Source organism: Leucoraja erinacea, chromosome 6, assembly GCF_028641065.1.
Source record: "Leucoraja erinacea ecotype New England chromosome 6, Leri_hhj_1, whole genome shotgun sequence".
Taxonomy (NCBI): Eukaryota; Metazoa; Chordata; class Chondrichthyes; order Rajiformes; family Rajidae; genus Leucoraja; species Leucoraja erinaceus.
Genome location: NC_073382.1, coordinates 72,730,822 through 72,753,821, shown reverse-complemented (window position 1 = coordinate 72,753,821; position 23,000 = coordinate 72,730,822). Strand labels below are relative to the sequence as shown.

The window sequence follows — 23,000 nt, the reverse complement described above, 5'->3', positions numbered from 1 at the left end:
AAATATCTAAAGAAATGTGAGTTGGGTAGATTATATTTATTGGAGAGTTGTTCAAAAAACATGAAACAACCATCCAAAAACAAACCACGAAAAGTTGTTAATCCCTTCCTCTTCTATAACAGAAAGGGTTGATCAGTTGAAAGTTGGAAGAAAAAAATTAGATACAATAGGACTCTATAAGATAAAATCATTCAATGCAAAAAAATTACGAAATTGAAACCATATTCGGAATGTATGTCTTATGGCTTAGTCGCATATTTATTCAATCTTGTAATTGTAAAAGTTAACGAGGCCCCTAGAATAGAAGCCAATGATAGCCCTTGCATAGAATCACAGCAATCTTTCACAACCATCTTCACTATTTGCAAAACCACCCACTTTTGTATCATCAGTAAAACTTTCTAATCTCGCCCTGTATGTTCTCATCCCAATCATTGGTGTAACGGGCCCAGCACCGAACCCTGAGGCACACCACTAGTCACAGGCCTCCAGACTGCGAAGCAACCTTCCACTCTGCTTCCTCACATGGAGTCAATTTGCTATGCATTCAGCTATCTCCTTGGATCCCTTGCAATCTAACCTTCCAGACTTCATTCCAGTACTGTACCGAAGTAGATGTATAACTCCGAGGTGTTCGTTTCATTGGTGTAAAGGCATCAAATCCACTTGCCAAATTAGGATTTTGTATTCTGGCAGTAGTTTTTGGTTTTTTGGTAAAAAGCCATCATTGAAATTGTTATTACAAAAATTGAGAACGATTACATAAATTTGAATCAGTTTGGTAGTTTTAATGATGTAAGACATATTAAAAGACATATTTCACTAAATCTGATATGGAATGAGTTTGAGAACACCTTTTACATACAGTATTTCCTGTCAATGAAGACGCACCCCTAATTTAAGTTGCTAAATTTTGAGCAAAGGATGGCGGAACAGGATCAAGGGTTTTGTTTAGTCCAGGGATCGGCAACATCGCCTGCGTGCTCTGGGACTGGCATCATTTCCCAGATCCCTCGCGGAGAGAGAGAGAAAGAAAGAAAAAAACCCGGGGCGGAGCTCCCACCCAGTAACTACCCGTCAACCACCACCTCCACCGGTTGGGCCTGCGGTGGCTCCGCGCCCATAGCGCCGTGGCAGCGGTGAGTGAGCGAGTTGCTGGCATGATCCCCAACCCCCTCCATCTCAATGCTCCTGCCCAAAGATGCTCAAGTATCTTTGCTCCTGCCTTCCCCACAACTTTACCCCTGGCAGCCCAGCCAATTTGTGCAGCCCAGGCTGTGTTTTCCCAGGTCAGACTCCCCAAATGCTGTGAAAGGAACTTTCTCTCTCCCCCCCCCCCCCCCCCCCCCCCCCCCCCCCCCCCCGCGGTGCTGTCATTTTACAGCCGCTCCCCACTTTACAGCCGCTTCCCATCAGCTGCCAGCAAGTGTGTTTGGCTTCAGCCTTGCAACTTGAATTTACTAATCTGAAGATATACGGATAGAATTAATGGTCAAAATCTTAAATGGAATTTTAAAAATTCTGTACTTTTCAAAGAACCCTCTGAAATCTGCATCTAAATCGAGTATGACCAAAAGTGTTCTTTTGTATCCTGATTCCCATGTGTTGTAACCAAGGCGAAGACATTTGGTGGAGGGAACAATGCCAGAAGCAATCTGAACTCAAGTACTGTAAACAACAGGAACAAGGATACCTTCCAGAAGTACAAAGAGGAAAGGAGTACAAGAATGGATGGGAAACATGAAGGAGTGTATCGAGAATTGGTAATGTTTTAGGCTTAATAGTAATTAATATATTTGTGTAAAATATTGTCATGAAAAATGTTGTCAAACATTTTGTAAACTTATTGCTTGTGGAAAATTTGTTTTGGTTAAATATAATTAGCCATTTGCCTCTTAAAATAACGTTGAATACATAGAGGTAGGCTTTAAATTGTGAAATTAATTACTTTATTGAATTTATTGTCTTTGTTCCTGATTTGTTTGGCTGAAGACTGATAACTAACTCCACACTGGAAAATAGTATCATTTATCCTGAATTTAGTATATGTTCTATGAGCTAGGTAACTAATATTTCTTGGTCAAATTATATAATAAAATAATTATCTGTTATATTTTCCTTGACCCAACCCTAGAGATTGCAAAAATTTTTTTTTAAATGGTTATTTTATTAGATAAGCAATTATAAGCATAACAATTATACAATTTTCGTACAGCTTCTTTTTTTAGCATTTTATAAACCGATGTGAATCGGGGGAAATAAAAGAGTAAAATGGAAAGAATGAGGAGAAAGAAGAAAAATACAAAAAAGCGAGAAGAAATGTCAGATGTGAACGTCCAATGACAACTGATCCCAATTTATTCTCCTTGTTTCTACCTAATAATGCTGTAATCTGCCTTACCCCCCCAACTTCTTTGGTTCTCCGACCTGCCCCCCCCCCCGTGTCCCACAGATCAGACAGCTCAGAGAACTTGTCCAATATTCCCATAACTACTGGCACAGGTGGTACAGTTGCTGCCACACAGTGTCAGAGACCTGAGTTCAGTCCTGACCTCTGGTGGGACTGTTGAGTTTGCATATTTTCCAAGAGAGTTTCCACCAGGTACTCTGGTTTCATCCCATATCCCAGATGCGGCGCAGTGGCAGAGTTGTTACCTTTGTGCCAGAGACCTGGTTTTGATCCTGACTACGGATGCTGTCTATATAGGGTTTGTTCGTTCTGCCTGTGACTCTGGGTTTTCTCTGGGTGCTCCATTTTCCTCCAACAATTCCTCCAATTGTTGTTACAATAATGATTTTAATGACTTTCAATAAACAGCTAAGCAACAAAATGCAGTACAGTAGAGTTGCTTGGCATTGAGCAATAATCAAAAGTATATTTTGTATTGATTAACGAGGTCTTGTCTTTTGTAGGTTGATGAGCGAGCTTTACACGACATAATTGAAATGGGTTTCAGCAAGGAGGAAGCAAGGCAAGCTCTTATGGAGCACAGCAATAGTTTGGAAAATGCATTAAATTTTCTTCTCAACAGCGTCAAACCACAACTTCCTGTGTATAATCCTATTAGAGGTAAAGTCTGAGGAATTGTATATTCACAATTCAACTCAATTTTTCTTAACTTTTAATCCATGCCATTAAATCTGAGTATTTCCAAACATTTAAAATATATTATGCATTTTTCATTAGTGCACACTCCTTTCATCCAGGATTTTGGGTCTCATGTTAATGTTATAGGTATTATGCTATCTTTTATGGTTCTTCTAATGTTTACCTTTTACGGTGTTAGATTAAGTTTTCAACGGTTACATTTAGAGAGTATGGGTGCATAGCTCATTTGCTATGAGTGTTTAAATAACTTTAACTAAAGTTATTTTATTATAAAGGGTGGCACATTGGTGGTAGTTGCACTGCTGCCTCGCAGCACCAAAGACCAGGTTTGATTCTGCCCTCCGGTACTGTGTGTGAAGTTTGTACGTTCTCCATGTAACTGCGTGGGTTTCTTCTGGGCGTTCCAGTTTCCTCCACATCCCCAAAATATGCAGGTTTGTAGGTTTATTGGTCTCTGCAAATTGCCCCTCGTGGGTTGGGAGTGGATATAAAAATGAAATAATATAGAGCAATTGTGAACAATGGTCAGCGTGGACTCGGTGGGCCGAAGAGTCTGTTACATTGCTGTATCTTTAAACCAAACTTTTATTTGTTTGCCTTGTATTGTTTCTGTCTATGCACGTAATGTATACTTAACTTTTATGTATGAGGAGCTCAAATTAAGCAAAGTATTAAAATGGGTGGCACAGTGGCTCAACCAGTAGCGCTGATGCCTCCCCCACTAGAGATCCTGGTTCAATTTTAACCTTGGGTGCTGTCCATGTGGAGTTCACACATTCTCCCTGTGTACTTATTGTACATCTTTTCTATCAGAGCTCAGAATTATTTGAATGTAGATGAAACTGGTAAATGTTTGATGTTGAGTAATGCATTCATCATGATATTCTCTGATTTGTGACTTTGTATGTTCCAAGGCACCAAATTCTATATCAAGACTTTTCATGTGGATGCATTCACTTGGATTAAATGTAAACTGAGTGAGCTCAATGCCTATGTAAGACAATTGTAGTTTTAGTCCATTGAAATTCTTAGTCTTGTGTAATTTCTTGTGCATGACTAAAGCCTGATAAAACTTGGTTGAGTTTGTCTATATAGCTTTGCTGTTAGAAGCATAGAAAATAGTTGCAGGAGTAGGCCATTCAGCCCTTCAAGCCAGCACCAGCATTCAAAATGGTTGATCATCCAAATCCAGTACCCCTTTCTGCCTTTTTCCCCATATCCCTTGATTCCATTAGCCCAAAGAGCTAAATCTAACTCTCTTGAAAACATCCAGTGAATTGGCCTCCACTGCTTTCTGTGGCAGAGAATTCCATAGATTCACAACTCTCTGGGTGAAAACGTTTTCCCTCATCTCAGTCCTAAATGACCTACCCCTTATTCATAAACTGTGACCCCTGGTTCTGGACTCTCCCAATATCAGGAACATTTTTCCTTCATCTACCCTGTCCAATGCTCAAATAATTTAATATGTCTCCATAAGATATCCTCTCATCCTTCTAAATTCCAGCGAATACAAACCCAGTCGACCCATTCTTTCATCATATATCAGTCCCGACAACCTGGGAATTAACCTGGTGAACCTAAGTTGCACTCCCTCAATAGTAATAATGTACTTCCTCAAATTAGGAGACAGAAATTGCACACAACATGCAGTTTCACCAGGACCTTGTACAACTGCAGTAGGACCTCCTTGCTCGTAAACTCAAATCCTCTCGTAATGAAGGCCAACATGACATTAGCTTGCTTCACCTCCTACTGTACCTGCATGCTTACTTTCAGTGACTGATGTGCAAGGACACCCAGGTCTTGTTGCACCTCCCCTTCTTCTAATCTGACCATTCAGATAATCGCAAGTCAAGTCAATTCTATTTGTCACATACACATACAAGATGTGCAATGAAATTAATATGGCAATGCCTGCGGATTGTGTAAAAACAACAGAACACAATAGAACAGAACCAGTGTTTACATACTACTCTCTGCAGAGCCTTCCTGTCCTGGGCAGAGCTGTTCCCAAACCAGATGCTATCTGCAGCCACAGAGTAGAAGCACTGAAGGATCCTCAGAGAGACTGAATTTTCTCAGCTGCCTGAGGTGGTAAAGGCGCTGGCTTGCCTTACTTACCAGTGCGGCAGTGTGTGTTATCCATGTCAGATCCTCTGTGATGTGGAATCCCAGGTATTTAAAGCTGCTCACCCTATCCACAGTAGTTCCATTTATCTCCAGTGTACGTTGCCAGCGTACGTTATAAGCGTGTACGTCCTCGAATGTTGAGCCCTTCTAAAGTCCACAATCAGCTACTTTGTTTTTGTGACATTCAAGAGGACACTGTTGTCCTGACACCAGAGTGCCAGATCAGCCACCTCCTCCCGGTAGGCCTTGTCATCATTATCGGAGATCAGGCCCACCACCAAAGTGTTATAAGCAAACTTGACGATGGAGTTCGAACTGAATCTGACCACACAGTCATGATAAACACTGCTGTCATTTTTACATGGTGAAACCAAAATGTATAAAAATATGCTTTATTAAAATATGACAATGTGCACTTTAACCACATGTGATTATTTCTATTACAAATCTCAAATTGTGGAGTACAGAGGCAAATAAATAAATGATGGGTCTTTGTCCCAAACATTCTGGAGGGCACTCTATGCTTGATGAATGTGTGACTTAGAAATATTTTAAATTCAAATACTTTGATTTTCATTAGGCAAAGGAAGAGGTAGAGGGAGATCAAGGTCAGAAGATGATGATGATCTAACTGGTGCCAGACCATCTGCACCAAGCACATTGTTTGACTTCTTAGAATCGAAGATGAGTTCCTTGACGGTTGAAGGTTCGTATTTGGAGCATTGTGAGGAACAAGTATAAATGGAGAAATGTTTATCTTGTCTATTTGAAGTTTTTTTATTAATGAATAGAAACATAGAAAATAGGTGCAGGAGTAGGCCATTCGGCCCTTCGAGCCTACACCGCCATTCAATATGATCATGGCTGATCATCCAACTCAGTATCCTGTTCCTGCCTTCTCTCCATATCCCCTGATCCCTTTAGCCACAAGGGCCACATCTAACTCCCTCTTAAATATAGCCAATGAACTGGCCTCGACTACCCTCTGCGGCAGAGAGTTCCAGAGATTCACCACTCTCTGTGTGAAATAAGTTTTCCTCATCTCGGTCCTAAAAGATTTCCCCCTTATCCTTAAACTATGACCCCTTGTTCTGGACTTCCCCAACATTGGGAACAATCTTCCTGCATCTAGCCTGTCCAACCCCTTTAGAATTGTGTAAGTTTCTATAAGACCCCCCCTCAATCTTCTAAATTCTAGCAAGTACAAACCGAGTCTATCCAGTCTTTCTTCATATGAAAGTCCTGACATCCCAGGAATCAGTCTGGTGAACCTTCTCTGTACTCCCTCTGTGGCAAGAATGTCTTTCCTCAGATTAGGAGACCAAAACTGTACGCAATTATTGTAATGTATTCTAAAATACTTGGTTAATGTATGTGCAAAATATTGAGCCTTAATACGTTGAACACTGATTCCAGAGCCTTTTTGGATTATCTGATCTACGTACCAAGAGGTCGCAATATAATGAAAAGACAATACACCCCTAGCCCGCTTAAACTTCGCACTCGTGTCTCTTGAGCACCATGGAGTGCAAGAAACTTAAATAAAACAAATATAAAATGTAAACTGAATGTGAATGGAATAACCTGTCAACACATCCCTGGCTCGCACCATTTCTCCAGCTGTTTGGGGACATGGCATTCGACCCCATTCCTGATACACAATGTGCACCCACCATACAGGCTGTGACATGGCTGTTGTGGCTCATGTTGGAGCCCCTGAGGATAGTGCTTTGTCACAATGGAGCTCCCTCCCCTCTCACCTGCTAATTCGTGCTGTTGATCGTGGCTTTCTCCATTTCACGCTCGACCGCCGCCACCTATTGCTCTTTCCAGTCGCCACCCGCTGCCGCCTTCTCCCCTGGAGTTGCCAACCTTCTACACCTTGGAAGCGACGGCAGGTGAGAGAGGAAGGAGCCCCACGATGACAGAGTGTGTTCTGTCGATGGCCTGAAGAAAGTGCTGTCTCCGGAGGCCATAATGTAAGCCGCAACAACAGCGTGTCACCGGAACATGCAGTGGGTGAAGAAGACTCGGTGCATCTTGCCAATCAGGAGTGGGGTCAGAAGCCAGGGCTCTAAACAGCCAGGATGACGATGAGTCCGCTATATCCGAAATTGGTTATGTAGGTACATTAAAACGAGGGTTTACAGTATTGTCTTTACGAAACAGTTAGGTGAGAAGATTGAGAACGTATTTGAAAAGGGATTTTGGGAAGCAGCATTTTAAAGACGCCTGGCAAATTGGAATAGGCTTGACAGGAAGTTCAGAGTTCCAGAGGGTAAGTGGGAAATAGAATAGTGAGAGGAGGGGTTGTGGAGTGGTGTGTGGGGATATAAATGGAGTTGAAACACTAAAAACCTAAATATTGAGCCATATATAGAATTAGACAAAGCCAAGGAGGGATTTCAATGTTTAGATGTAAACAAATAACTCTTTTGCAATGGAGGGACACCGCCCAAGAGAGCAAGCTCGTATTTTGTTGTGATTTTAAGGCGTGGGGGGAGTGCGGTCAGTTGCTGGAAAATCGGTGTTCAACCTATACTTGTATCGAGTGCATTAAGCTTCCAGAGAATTCAGTGTTGTTATTTGCATTAAATATGATGTTTAAAACAGTGATTGGAATAAGCATAATTTCAGGTTGAAAATTTGATGGTTAATAAACTGAATTATACAAATGAATACTCTGAATATTGGAAGATTTTGAGGTGATTATACTCTTAATTTCTTGAGTGTATCCATTTCAGCTGTCTCTGAATGTAGCTATTTTTCTAATGGACATTAAAACGGCACTCTTAATCCACACTATCGTTATAGGAAGGAAACATAGAACATAGACCAGTACAGCACAGGAACATACCCTTTGGGCCCACAATGTCTGTGCCAAACATGATGCCAAGACAAAGTCTTATTTGCCAGCACGTGATCAATATCCCACCATCCCCTGCATAACTAGGTGCCTATCCAAATAGTATTTTAAATGCCACTATCAACTTGTGCCAATATAATCATTCGGACATCCGCCGAGTGTGGCATGGTCTGAATACCGCTGGTGATAGTGCAGCCGCGACCTGATGATGCATTCTATGCTTGCTCTGAGCAGAAGCTCAACGAGGCGGTGACATCCCATCAGACTCAAGCGTGCCTCTTCCCAGGGTTACTGTTGCAGAAGTTAGGTCGACCTTCCTGATAGTGAACCCACAGAAAGCAACTAGCCCTGACTGAGTCCCTGGCCACGTCCTTGGGAACTGTGCAGACCAACTAGCGGGAATATTCATCGACATCTTTAATCTCCATACTCCATTCTGAGGTGCTCACCTGCTTCAAGAAGACCACTATCATCCCACTGCCAAAGAAAAGCAAGATCTCATGCCTTAACAACTACTGTCCAGTGGATGTCATTATCCACAATCATGAAGAGCTTTGAGGCTTGTTATGGAATGCATTAAATCCAGTTTACCAAGCAACCTTGACCCACTGCAGTTCGCCGACTGCCACAACAGGTCCATGGCAAAGAGTCTTGAAAAAGTGCGAATGTTTTTATTCACGTTTTCTCTATATTAATTGTTTAAGTAGTGCTAATATGATCAGTTGAAACATGCTCTTGAGTAATGTACTGCTGTTTATATTTTATTTTAGATTCAAAAATGCAAGGTCCATACTCAGGTGCTGATAAAGATATACCTGTGAAAGGCTTTCAGCAGAAAAATACACCCTGGAATAATGATCGACCGCAAAAACACGACAGACCACCTCGTTTTCAAAGGGAGAATATACTAGCAAGGCAAGCTTCTGAAAACTCTAGCCTACAGAAGGGCAGAGGTCCTGACAGGCAGTCTTCTTCTGGATGTGGCCACTGGGTGGATGATGGCAGAAGAGGTGGCAGGCATTATGCTGGGCATGGACAAGTAGTTCGCTTGGATAATGAGCCAGCGAGAAAGGGTAAAGGAGAGAACTCAACAAATAAATTTGGACAAATTCCAAGTTCAATTGAATTTAAAGACAGCCAGATTCAAAAAGATAAACAGGAAAACAACACACAACAGCGAGGAAAATTTGAAAACCAGCGACACAATTATAGTCTTTACAATGAGCGGAAAACCATGGAACTTTCTCAAATAATGGGAGGTGGAATCTCCAGGAATGTGAATAGTGAAAAGGACTTCAATTTTCATGTCGATGACAACTACAATGCACAAATTGTTGGAGCATATAGCACATCTAATGGACAAACAGATCCCTTTTTGAGAAAAAGAACAGGACCTATAAAATCCACAGAATCTGTCCAGTCAAAGCCTGCTGAATATTCGCCGAGCGATAATGGAATTTATGATTCGGTGTCAAAGAAAAGAACTGGACCAATTAAGCGGGAAAGGGCATGGGAAAAACCTTATGAAATTGAGAACCCTGCTTCAGTACTGTCAAGTAAAACACAGTTTAGTGATTGGAGACCAGGGGATCAATGCTTAGCTCTCTACTGGGAAGATAATAAGGTAAAATTGGCTGGCATGGAGTTTGCTTAATTAATATAAATGACTCGCGATTTAAAAATAAATATGTTTTCTGTTTGACTTGCTGATGTGTGCTAAGAAATGAAATTTGTACCGATTCTAGTGCTAAAATCTAGTATTAAACGTTGCCGAGTCAAATATAGCGTAATTAAATGTAATTAACTGATTTTCTGCTACCATGCTGAAGTCTTTCATTCCACTTTGGGATACATAGAAACATAGAAAATAGGTGCAGGAGTAGGCCATTCGGCCCTTCGAGCCTGCACCACCATTCAATATGATCATGGCTGATCATTCAACTCGGTATCCTGTACCAGCCTTCTCTCCATACCCCCTGATCCCTTTAGCCACAAGGGCCACAGCTAACTCTCTCTTAAATATAGCCAATGAACTGGCCTCAACCACTTTCCACTTTCACACAAATTCACCACTCTCTGTGTGAAAAATTGTTTTCTCATCTCGGTCCTAAAAGACTTCCCCCTTATCCTTAAACTGTGTTTGTGACCCCTTGTTCTGTACTTCCCCAACATCGGGAACAATCTTCCTGCATCTAGCCTGTCCAACCCCTTAAGAATTTTGTAATTTCTATCAGATCCCCCCTCAATCTTCTAAATTCTAGCGAGTACAAGCCGAGTCTGTCCAGTCTTTCTGCCATCCCAGGAATCAGTCTGGTGAACCTTCTCTGTACTCCCTCTATGGCAAGAATGTCTTTCCTCGGATTAGGAGACCAAAACTGTACCCAATACTCCAGGTGTGGTCTCACCAAAGCCCTGTACAACTGCAGTAGAACCTCCCTGCTCCTATACTCAAATCCTTTTGCTATGAATGCTAACATACCATTCGCTTTCTTCATTGCCTGCTGCACCTGCATGCCTACTTTCAATGACTGGTGTACCATGACACCCAGGTCTCGTTGCTTCGCCCCTTTTCCTAATCGGCCACCATTCAGATAATAGTCTATTTTCCTGTTCTTGCCACCTAAGTGGATAACCTCACATTTATCTACATTATACTGCATCTGCCATGCATTTGCCCACTCACCCAACCTATCCAGGTCGCCTTGCAGCCTCCTAGCATCCTCCTCACAGCTAACACTGCCCCCCAGCTTCGTGTCATCTACAAACTTGGAAATGTTGCATTCAATTCCCTCGTCCAAATCATTAATATATATTGTAAATAGCTGGGATACCAGCACTGAGCCTTGCGGTACCCCACTAGTCACTCGCTGCCATTCTGAATAGGACTTGTTTACTCCTACTCTTTGCTTCCTGTCTGCCAGCCAGTTCTCTATCCACATCAATACTGAACCCCCAATACCGTGTGCTTTAAGTTTGCATACTAATCTCTTATGTGGGACCTTGTCGAAAGCCTTCTGAAAGTCCAGATATACCACTGGTTCTCCCTTATCCACTCTACTAGTTACATCCTCGAAAAATTCTATAAGATTCGTCAGACATGATTTACCTTTCATAAATCCATGCTGACTTTGTCCAATGATTTCACCACTTTCCAAATGTGCTGCTATCCCATCTTTAATAACTAGCATTTTCCCCACTACCGATGTTAGACTAACTGGTCTATAATTCCCTGTTTTCTCTCTCCCTCCCTTTTTAAAAAGTGGGGTTACATTAGCTACCCTCCAATCCCCAGGAACTACTCCAGAATCTAATGTTATTAGGATACGTGTTATAGGATTAAAAGCCAGGGAAATAAAAATGTAAAGTCATTTTTTTTAAAGCAGTGTTTCAAACGCATCTCATTTAATATCGAATGGTATATGCTGGAATTTACAAATGTCAACATGCTTTCCCTCTTTTTCACCGCACTATTGATTTCAGGTGAATTTACCAGTTCACTCATTGCTTTTAAAAAAAAAAAAAAAAAAAAATCCAAGAATTTGTTTATCTTATAAACTCTGGTATAAATGTTAAATATCTGAGAAGCATGGTCTTCCCAAAACATGATTACTACTTCCTTTCTTGATAGTTGCTCTTTTGAAACATCATTTTGTTGGTTTATTTGTTTTCCTGAGGGAGGATGGGGTGCAAGACTTTACATGTGCAAGTTAGCTCTTCACTTGGTTTTAGCTTCACTCAGCCCCCTCTTCTCAATCACAACCTCCCTCATCCTTGTTCCCCCGTCCCCCCAGTTTTAATATTAGTGCTGTATGTTTTCTCTGCACTTTCGTGCCTTCTGTCTGGTTGAAGTTTTGTAACAGTTTTGTGACATGCAACTCGACACCATTGGTAATGGATGTGGTTTTAATTAAACGTTTCTCAGACATATATCTGGCATTTCACCAGAAACAGTTGAGAATTATATCACTGTCAATTCTTGGTAGGAAAGGTGACCATTCCTCACAACTCTTGTATGTTTGTACATCAGCCTGTCCTCACCCAGCTGCGTTCAATGTGCACTCAGACAAACACAATATATCGCGAAAACATACAACAGAAAATTGCTCCCGATCATAGATATTGCAGGTGTTATTTTTCTGTGCACAATACATGGGTTGCCTCTTCTGCTTTTTCTTAGAACAAGGCTTTATAATTCTTATTTACACTTTCTGCAGTTGATGACACAAACTGAGGCTTAGGGAAGATTTTACCTTTAAGTGCAACATAGATTATTTTTTTTTCTTTTCCCATTCTACCCGAAAAAAAAGTATAGGTGAGATAACATGACAAGAGCTCTTGTCATACTGCAAACTAGTTAGTTTCATTCGTACTCTCCAAAAACACTTTATTTTTGAAGAGTAGTTCAAGCAAAAACCTTAGGGGCACTTAACCTACACAGTGCCTGGTCACTCATAAGTGTACATTTTTACTTAATACCTGGAAGCTCAAACTCTCCTTGACATCACAATATGGTCAAGATTTAACATGCATTATTTGATTCTGTTGTGGATAATTACAGATACCCTATCAGTTATCATTTGCATTATTTTGCTTTCTCCTCCCTAGGTATTTACTTTTTGAGGTTAGATATAAATAAGATGTTTTGTTCAGTACACTGCCACTTTTATTCAGTATACTGATACATTTATTAAGGATACATTTTTATCTTTATGACTTCAAAATAGAACAGATAAAAAAAATGTGGTCATCCTTGGTGCTAAAATGCATGTTTCCAAAAATATTTTAGTCTAAAATTGGTGGAAGTATGTTTTGATGGGATTTGGAGTCTGCAACAGATTAAAATTTTGGCAAATGAAGTTCAATTTTTGCAAGTACTCTTTGGAAACCTATAATTGTATTGAATGGTGGGGTTGGCTTGAGGGGCCAGGTGGCCTATTCTGCTATTTTTTGGGGTTCTTGTAAATTTATATTTATCTTTTGAGGTACATATTCTTTACCTTGAGCAATAAATTAAACTGAATATTCAAATACTATTGGATTTGAGTTAATTCGTATACCTTTGGTTGAACATCATAATTTTAATTTTAAGGATTAACAGTTTAATTTTAACAGTTTAAGGATAAGGGGGAAATCTTTTAGGACCGAGATGAGGAAAACATTTTTCACACAGTGAGTGGTGAATCTCTGGAATTCTCTGCCACAGAAGGTAGTTGAGGCCAGTTCATTGCTATATTTAAGAGGGAGTTAGATGTGGCCCTTGTGGCTAAAGGGATCAGGGGGTATGGAGAGAAGGATACGGAGTTGGATGATCAGCCATGATCATATTGAATGGCGGTGCAGGCTCGATGAATGGCCTACTTCTGCACCTATTTTCTATGTTTCGATGTTTCTAATTAAAGTACTAACCGAATTACATGTAGGAGATGTAAAAGCTCTGCAATGGTGTTGACAGAATGTTCGACACTACCATAACTCTTTGACCAGTTCAAGTTTAATTTAACTTTATTTATTCCCTTTTTGTTTCAGTTTTATCGTGCAGTCATCAAGGCACTTCATCCTTCTGGAGTGACAGCAGTTGTTGTGTTCAGGGGCTATGGAAACTATGAGGAAGTACTTCTAAGTAATATTAAACCACTTCAGGAAGATTTCTGGGTGGGTACACATTTGAATCACATTTCCCAGTGTGATGTTAAAATTGCTTGGTTGCTCTAATACATTTTCTTTCCTGTAGTCTCTTGGGGCTGTCCCACAGTACAAGCTAATTCAAGAGTTCTCCTGAGTTTCCCCTAATTTGAACTCGGAGAATTATGGTAATAACCGCTCGTAGGTACTCGGGGCTCTCGTGGACATTTTTCAACATGTTGAAAAATCTTCACGAGTCTTCCCGAGCTACCCGCGTTTTCCGAGTACCTGCCGTTAGCGTTACGAGCAGCTAAGAGACGTCCCGAGCTCCGACGTACCCGTTACTTACATTCTACGTGTTTACCACTAGTTTTTTAACTCTGGAGAGCTCTTGAATTAGCTCGTACAGTGGGACAGCCCCTTCAGTTATCCACAGAATTGAGCTTACATTTTCTTATGAGACCTCTTGTTTTGTAATTCCTTTTAAAGGTTTCATAAGTCCATAATTGTCACATGTACCAATTAATGTACAGTGATATGCGACTTACCATACAGCTACATGAAAAACAATCAACTAGATTCACAACTACATAAGTTAACATAAACATCCACCACAGCGGATTCCCCACATTCCTCACTGTGATGGAAGGCAGAAAAGTCTAAACTTCTTCCTCTTTATTCTCCCGCGGTCGGGGCAGTCGAACCATCCGTCGGAGCGATCAAAGCTCCCGCGTCGGGGCGGTCGAAGCTCCAGCGTCGGAGTAATCGAAGCTCCCGCGTCGGGGCGGTCTGAGCTTCTGCAGCTTCGAGTTCCCGAAGGTCTCTAACCAGAGGGTCGCAGACTCCGCGATGTTAAAGTCCGCAAGCACCCGCGGTTGGAGCTCCGAGGTCGATCCCTGGCAATGGTATGTCCGCAGGTGACCATGGTGGAGCACTCAAATTGAGTTCCAGCCAAGGCCTCCAACTCCTCGAAGTTAGGCCGCAGTGCGGGCGGATATACGATACGGAAACAAAATCGCATCTCCGTCGAGGTAAGAGATTAGAAATTCCCCCAATCCTTCCCCCCCCCCCCCCACATAACAAGCTAAAGAACACTAAAAACATACATTTAACACATACTATTAAAGCACAATGAAGGAAGGGACAGACAGACTTGGCGAGGCAGGCATTACTGGTGCCACCCAGTGGTTCAAGTTTTCAAATTGTTTTGAAATTGGAGGTCCCCACTTCAAAATGTTGTTGTTACACGAGACCAGGGTATACATGTCAACAAATTATCAACATTTCTACATTCCTGACCGTTTAATCTATGCCATTTGTACAAAAAAATCCATTGGTTAGAAAACGTGTTTATTCTGTTTTTTCACTCCTATTATTTATTCACACCAATCATGATCCTTTTCTGACATGCTTGAAATCCTTTAATAATCTTGCTCCTTTTTATTTTAGTGTTGATTTGATGCCCATTTCCTATTGGCCTTAGATTTGAAGTCACAAACAATAACTTTGTTCATGCGATTATTAACATCCTTAATATCAGAGAAAGACATGGAATACTGGACAATACCTATTTAAAACACTAAAAAAAGGCAAAGAAGGGCTGCACAAAGTTAGGAGTGGAACCTTGAAAGTTGTAGGTGAAATTATATATGTTGAGTAATATTTTTGTGACCAGAGGTCAAGTAGGGTATGGAGCAACTTTTTTTTGTCCAAATTTGCATTAGCCTGATTATTGGACTATGGATTTTGATAATTGGCGCCCTTCTGTGTCTTCTACTTTTTTCTTAAGAAAAATATTTTAGTAATCCGAATGTGCACTCCTTCCTAATTTAAGTGTAAGATTTTATTTATCGGTTTCATTATTGCCACTGAATGAGATTGTTGTGATGCAAGCAGCACTACAGGGCACATTCTGAGCCTGCACTTCATTTATTACAGAAGTGTTACACAATATAACATTTTGATGTCTTCTGGAAGAGATGTTAAATTATTTTGACTGGGTCGTACTTCAGATAATAAAGGCATCTGATTGGTTTAATTTTTTCCCCTCGTATTATTGAATATATTAAGATTTTGGATCCTAATATTAGTAATACGACGTCCAGTGGATGTTTTTGGCATCCTAAGAGATGTTTTTGCACGAACAATGTTTTTCTATTTTGATCTTTTTCTGTCCCCTTTTTGTCTTCTCATCTCTTTTGAATGCATTATTTTGATTAGCTGAGACACTGGGTACAACAGGTACAGCTCTGCAAATGTGACGAGCATTTTTGACCTTGAGACTTTTCTTTCCTTCAATTATTATTTTTTTGTAACTATGGTTTAATCAAAATTAATGTTAATGATGAAGAAAGTTGAGATGAAGCTGGACTGTAATCTAGTAAGTGAATCTGTGTTGATGGTGCCTAATATTGAAATTATTTGCACGTTGGGAAAAGTAATGGCCATTTATTTGTTCTGGTGATACAATAACCGCTACCTAATGACTATTACTGACTATGAGTTGGATTTACATTTTCAATAAACAACAACATTCCTTCTGAGTTAGAAATTGAACTTTCCTTTGAGTTATGTCCAAGTTGCTCTTTAATGTCCCATGCATGATTAAAATTAAAAGTAGTTTCTTATAACAAATTGCAAGTATTTAGTTCTAACTGCCTACAATACATAGGTAGCTTCAGTATATTTTTATAATTATTAAAAAAATGTTATAAGGTATGGGTGAAATTGACTTTGGATATAAAAATCCATTGTTTCCAAAACGGAGCAAATAATCAAAAGCAGCTATAAGATGGAATCCTTAGGCTAGTATATTTCAGTTGGTCCCATATCTTCTTGACTTTCATGGAATCCCAAGGGTTTATTTAAAGTAAACTCCAAACCTCTGAAATAATTTATTTAAAGTAGCTTAGATGCAAATTCTGCATATAAAAACAAATGAAGGGGGGTTTTTAACGCGGGTGTAGACATTGGGAGTTAAGGTTGAGTGGAGTGTGGGTACCAGTCAGTGAATTTACAAAAACATTTAAAGATTTTTTTTGTACACATTACCTTCCTTGAAGTGCACACTTGCAGTTTAACAGAAGCACATTTAGATTATGGGGAGAAAGCTGCTATCTGAAATCATGAATTGCATTTAAGGCATTAGAATGTTATTGCTGTAATTAATCTCTGAAGAATGCAATGATATTCTTAGAATAAAGTGGAAGCCATTTAAGACTGAGGTGAGAAAAACCTTTTTCACCCAGAGTTGTGAATTTGTGGAATTCCCTGCCACAGGGCAGTGGAGGCCAAATCACTGGATGGATTTAAGAGAGAGTTAGATAGAGCTCTAGGGGCTAGTGGAATCAAGGGATATGGGGAGAAGGCAGGCATGGGTTATTGATAGGGGACGATCAGCCATGATCACAATGATTGGCAGTGCTGGCTCGAGGGGCTGAATGGCCTCCTCCTGCACCTATTTTCTATGTTTCTATATGCTATTGCAGTGGGTATTTAACATGCTGTATGAACTAAACTTAGCGGCAGTTTTTTACGTGTGGGAAATTTCCCAGGAAACCAGAAAAGGGTTTGAGCAGCAGTTTAAATTTTAACTTAAACCTTGATCTGAATAAAACTCACCCATACTCTAAGTTATTTCAATTCAACATAGTTATATGGATACAAATCTTTTCATATTTGAACCTACAGTTTATTTTTCATTTTTGAATGTTACAATTTCGCACTCGTGCCTTTTTTGACCAAATTCAAGGTCATCACTATGTCTTGTGACAAGATCAGCAAAGGCAAGAAGAGAAGTGCACAGGGAGGTGGGGTACGCAGGATTTACAGTGTAGAGTGCATCAGTTTGAAGGAAGACCCCCTTCCAGATCACCCATTATCACTGGCTTTTACTGAGATTATCGTTTCTGTGTCTCGATCCTTCCAGTTGGCAATAAATTGGCCATGTACTGGCAGATGCGTAACATTTTTGTATGCTGACAATAGCCAGTAGGAAAAAAACATTCTTTAGTTTTCTACAGGTACAAGCTTCAAAATCTACTAACGAGTTTTTTTTTAAACCATCATTGTTGCAGCTGCAGTGCAGCCATTGTAGGTCAATTCCAGATTTTATGCAATAAATCCTAATGTCTCCATGTTACAAAAATCCAAAATTCAAGAATTGCTTGTTCCAGACATGCAATTTAACGAGTGGCTCAATAGATTCAAAATATGCCCTCTTCAAATTTAGTTTTGAGACATGTAATAATTGCACCAATTAGGAGCAGCAAATATCATAACTGGAGAGTTGACAGTGCTTTGGGCATCTTTGTGGATCTGCATCCAGTAGTTAACTTCCAAAGCTATTAATAAACATATATGAAGTATAATCACTGCAGTAATATAGATAATAACTAAATAATTAATCAAATTAGTAAGACCCTTTATTGCATTGCTTGTAAACTGGCTTTGCTTCCTCTGTAAATAGGCTAAAAATTAGAAGGAAAAAAAATAAAGTGCTGAAGTAACTCAGTGGACCAGACAGCATCTCTGAAGAAAAGGACCATCTCTGTTTCTTTTTTTCCAGTGATGCTGCCTGACCCACTGAGTTACTCCAGCATGTTGTGCCTATCTTCAGGGTAAACCAGCATCCGAGTTCCTTCTTGTGCATCTCTGGAGAACGTGGACAGGTGACGTTTCAGGTCAGGACTTCTTCAGACTGATGGTGGCAGGGAAATAAAGCTGGAAGAGATGAGGGACAGGAGAAAGATTGAAAAGTGTGGATACAGATAGACAATAGACAATAGGTGCAGGAGTAGGCCATTTGACCCTTTGCGCCAGCACCGCCATTCAATCTGATCATGGCTGATCATCCCCAATCAGTACCCTATTCCTGCCTTCTCCCCATATCCCCTGACTCTGCTATTTTTAAGAGCCCTATCTAGCTCTCTTTAAAGCATCCAGAGAACCTGCCTCCACCACCTTCTGAGGCAGAGAGTTCCACAGACTCACCACTCTCTGTGAGAAAAAGTGTTTCCTCATCGCCGTTCTAAATGGCTTACTCCTTATTCTTAAAGTGTGGCCCCTGGTTCTGGACTCCCCCAACATCGGGAACATGTTTCCTGCCTCTAGTGTATCCAAGCCCTTAACAATCTTGGATGTTTCAATGAGATATCTTCTCATCCTTCTAAACTCCAGAGTGTACGTCCAGCTACTCCATTCTCTCAACTTATGACAGTCCCGCCATCCCCGGAATTAACCTTGTAAACCTACACCGCACTTCCTCAATAGCAAGTATTTCCTTCCTCAAATTAGGGGACCAAAACTGCACACAATACTCCAGGTGTGGTCTCACTAGGGCTCCGTACAACTGCAGAAGGATGTACAACTGCAGAAGGATGAGGGATTCTTTGATAGACAGATGATTAGATAGTGTCCAGAGATGAAAAGCCAAAAGGTGTGAGACAATGATGGAAGAATTATGAATTGTGAAACCAGGTGAAGGATTGCTGGTGGAATGGCAGGGGGGAGAGAGAAAAACAGGCAGGGCACAGGAGAGAGGAGGGGCCTTTGTTAGTTATCTAAAATAGGGGAATTCAACGTTCATACCAATGGGTTGAAACTACCGAAGTGGAATATAAAATGCTGTTCCTCCAGTTTGCGTGTGGCCTCACCCTGGCAGTGTTGGACGCCTAGGGCAAAAAGGTCAGTGTGGGAATAGGAAGAGGAGTAAAAATGGTTAGCAACTGGGAGAACCAATGGACATGGGCAGACCAAGCTCATTTTCAGTGCATAAAGCTCTATTTGCATTATCTATTCCCCATGACTGGCTCTGTTCTTTTTGCTTTTCAATTTAATTTTATCTTGTTAGTAACCATGCATACCACATATTTTAGTGTGAGAAATTAGTCTTCACAGTTATTGAAGTGGGTTATATATAGCCACGGTCCATCATTAATTCCTGCAGCATCCATTGTTAACAGTGTACCCACTTGAACATCTTACATTCATTCACACTCCTTTTAATTCAATCCCCTTCAATTTAACCCACTTGCTTTAAAATTTGGGCTGTTTGTGTCACTTGGGGATAATAAGATGTGCTCTTAGGGCTATATTTGAACAGGTAAAATTAACAATGATTTCCCAGACTGACTTTCCATCATCTGGTGGTCAGTCAGTTATCAAGTTCTGTAAAGTCAAGGAATATGTGCACTCGGGTTTCTGTGTCATAAATTCCAATGAACAATTTGATTCAATTACATCGTTACATTAGGAATTACATCATTTACATTCATTAGTCTTATTAGTGCAAATATATACATTGCATGAAAAGTAACAAGTTTTGATGGTGCTTTTCATCAGCAACATTGATGATGACATGGGTTGACTGGCTGCAGATCTGAACAGCCCATGTCTCAACTTTGAGACTGAAGCAACCTGAAAGTTAGCAGTCCTTCCTTTCATTGTGTAAAATTGGTGTGCATTCAGAGGAAACGAAGGAGATGGAAACATTACTTTAACCAACAAAATTTCTCTGGAATTGAAGATCTTTATTCTTGTAAACTAAGTTCCTTTGGAGATGAAAACCCGCCTCTATCTGACAGTTTGTTAGCCTGAAACGGAAAGGTTTTATTTTCTCCAATTTTTCCAATTTTTGTACTTTTTATCTGAACTAAAAGATGATAAAAGATTGTTGGACTAAAGGAAAACAAATAAGTGTTCTCATTAGCTGGGATTAATTAATTTGAGAAATATTTATGCAGTACATTTACTTATCAGTACAGCCAGGATTTTGCCATAAATGCCATCAATGCCTTTTCATGCCTTTTTTGATGATTTTACCAACATAATGCCTTTTTCACAATCGAGTGCCTAAATCAGGCTTTTTGCCGTTTTGCTAAAAGGTTGTGCTATTTTCTCTAGTTGTACCGTGATTACAATGACATTTCCTTTGCTATCATGTTAATATTAATATTATTATTAACCTGTTAACATAGTGTAAATTACAAGAAAATGTCCACCACCGGGGCGAAACTGGGGAGCCACCGTCGGTCATTCATTCATTCGTGTCACTGCCCGCTGGTTCAGTCTTCTCCAAAAATTAATTTATTGCTCCCAATTTTGCAAACTTCCCACAAGCTACCAGTTTCCTTGAGAAATGTGGCGAAACATGCAGGTTTTCAACAAAGTAACTGACGATATTCGTAAAGTTTCTGGTGATGTAGATAAAGTTATACAAGGAAAATGTGAGTGATTTTAGCGAACAAAGATCTTGAAGAAATACAAAATATAGCTAAAGTTCTCAAAGTTAGTTGTAATGCACATGATATTGACATGAATATAGAGTCTAGAAAATTTGAAAAATGCTAGTAAATTATGTGCAACCAGGCAACTGGTCATTTAATGTAGTATACCTTTTATATTATCATTTTTAACCATATTTTGGTGGTGGAAATACATACTTTTTATACTTTATTTTGTCAATACATGCCTTTTTCGTAATTTTATTATGCCTTTATGCCTGCCTTATTCTGAGTTTTTTAGTGCCTAAACATCTCAGGCACTACTTATCAGTGATGTTAAGCAACATTTGTTCATTATAAACTGTCATTGAATTTTTATATATATTTTAAATTGTCAATGATTTTGTCACATTCTTAACCAAATTTGATGCCTGATACTGAATTTTAATTTAGTTGTAGCCTGTAACTATGTGTATTGTCATACTGCTTGATTGTAGGGCATTAGCCTTTAGCCTGATCATATCCTTGAGATTGTTAACGTCCATGAATTTCATATCATAAGTCACCGTGGAATACGCGAGTGCAATGAAAATGTTTCTTAAATCTTAAAATTGAAGGACAGTTTATGCACTCTGCTTTAATGTTCTAAAGCTCCTTAATCAATTTGACCAAACGTAGGGATCGAACATCATTAGAATACTTCATATTTTTTAAATGATGGAAATACTTGGGCCAGGCATCAGTGAGGGAAACTGTTAAAATGTTTCCCTCAAAAGGGAAACTGTTAACTGTTAAAAATCGGAATTGGGAAATGTTAAGGAAAAGAAGAAATTTTGTATGCAATGAAGTGGGGGAGGGGAGGTGTAAACAAAGGGAAAGTAAATTTTAATAGAATGAGAGACGAGAAATATCTTGATCAAAGGAAAACATTGAAATAAATGACTTCAAATATCGAACTTGAGGTGGTGTAACTAGCAGTAGAATCATTAACTAAAATTAGGAAAGTAATATTATAAATGAAATAACTGCTGCTTTATTTGAAGTAGTTCAACTTTATGCTGAGTACAGAGGAGATAATGTTTCTTTCTTGAAGCTGAGGTGTTGATCCTCAAGTATTATTTGATTTTAATTGGAACACTAGGAAACCAGACTCTGAAGGGTGACAGTGGGACAGAAGAATACAGTGGAAGCTTTCAGACTTGTGAACAGAACAGCAGCATTCTCCAAAACAATCACCAAGCCGTGATTGGTCTCCCAAATGCAATGGTCACATTGTGAACCGACAGTTTGATGCAACAATTTATGATAAGTGCAAGAAAACTGTCTGGAAATTGTTGAAGATGGTGGGAAGAGAGTTGGTTAAAGGGCAATTATTCCCTCTTCTGCTGTCTAAATGTAAATGTATCAAGGGATCAAACAGGTCTAATGGTAGAAATGGAGGTACAAACTGATTTCCATTGGGGAAAGGGGATTTAGAAAGTGTTTAGTGGGATCACAATTGATGGCATTTGACATTTTAGAAGATGATCCATTGAATATGGGCAGAAAGTGAAGGCAAGGTGATAAGTGAGGAAAATGCTTGATCAATAAAATATAATGGAATCCTGAATGTGGAAGGTGTTTACTAATGTGATGTGGAGAATGAAAAGAGTCCTAGCTGGAAGTGAAGTGGTGAGAAATGTTGTTTGGGTCAGCATTTTCCTATCTTGCATGCCTTGAATGTATATATTTACAGTGCCCTCCATAATGTTTGGGACAAAAACCCGTTGTTTATTTATTTGCCTCTGTATTCCACAATTTGAGATTTGTAATAAAACAAATCACATATGGTTAAAGTGCACATTTTATTGAAGGGTATTTTTTATATATTTTGGTTTCATTGAAGGATATTTTTATACATTTTGGTTTCACCATGTAGAAATTACAGCTGTGTTTACACATAGTCCCCCCATTTCTGGGCACCATAATGTTTGGGCCACATGGCTTCATAGGCGTTTGTAATTGCTCAGGTGTGTTTAATTGCCTCCTTAATGCAGGTATGAGAGAG

The 23,000-nt window shown here is 39.7% G+C and overlaps 1 protein-coding gene across 2 annotated transcripts in view; it reads left to right on the top strand.

Moving 5' to 3' along the window:
- Window positions 1-23,000, top strand: part of tdrd3 (tudor domain containing 3) — an 84,976-nt gene that overhangs the window by 43,104 nt on the left and 18,872 nt on the right. For both annotated transcript variants that reach the window (XM_055637389.1, XM_055637390.1), the window contains exons 8-12: window positions 1,617-1,763; window positions 2,914-3,070; window positions 5,823-5,948; window positions 8,879-9,732; window positions 13,635-13,760. In XM_055637389.1, coding sequence (XP_055493364.1) covers window positions 1,617-1,763; window positions 2,914-3,070; window positions 5,823-5,948; window positions 8,879-9,732; window positions 13,635-13,760 — 1,410 coding nt within the window. The remainder of the gene's footprint in view (window positions 1-1,616; window positions 1,764-2,913; window positions 3,071-5,822; window positions 5,949-8,878; window positions 9,733-13,634; window positions 13,761-23,000) is intronic.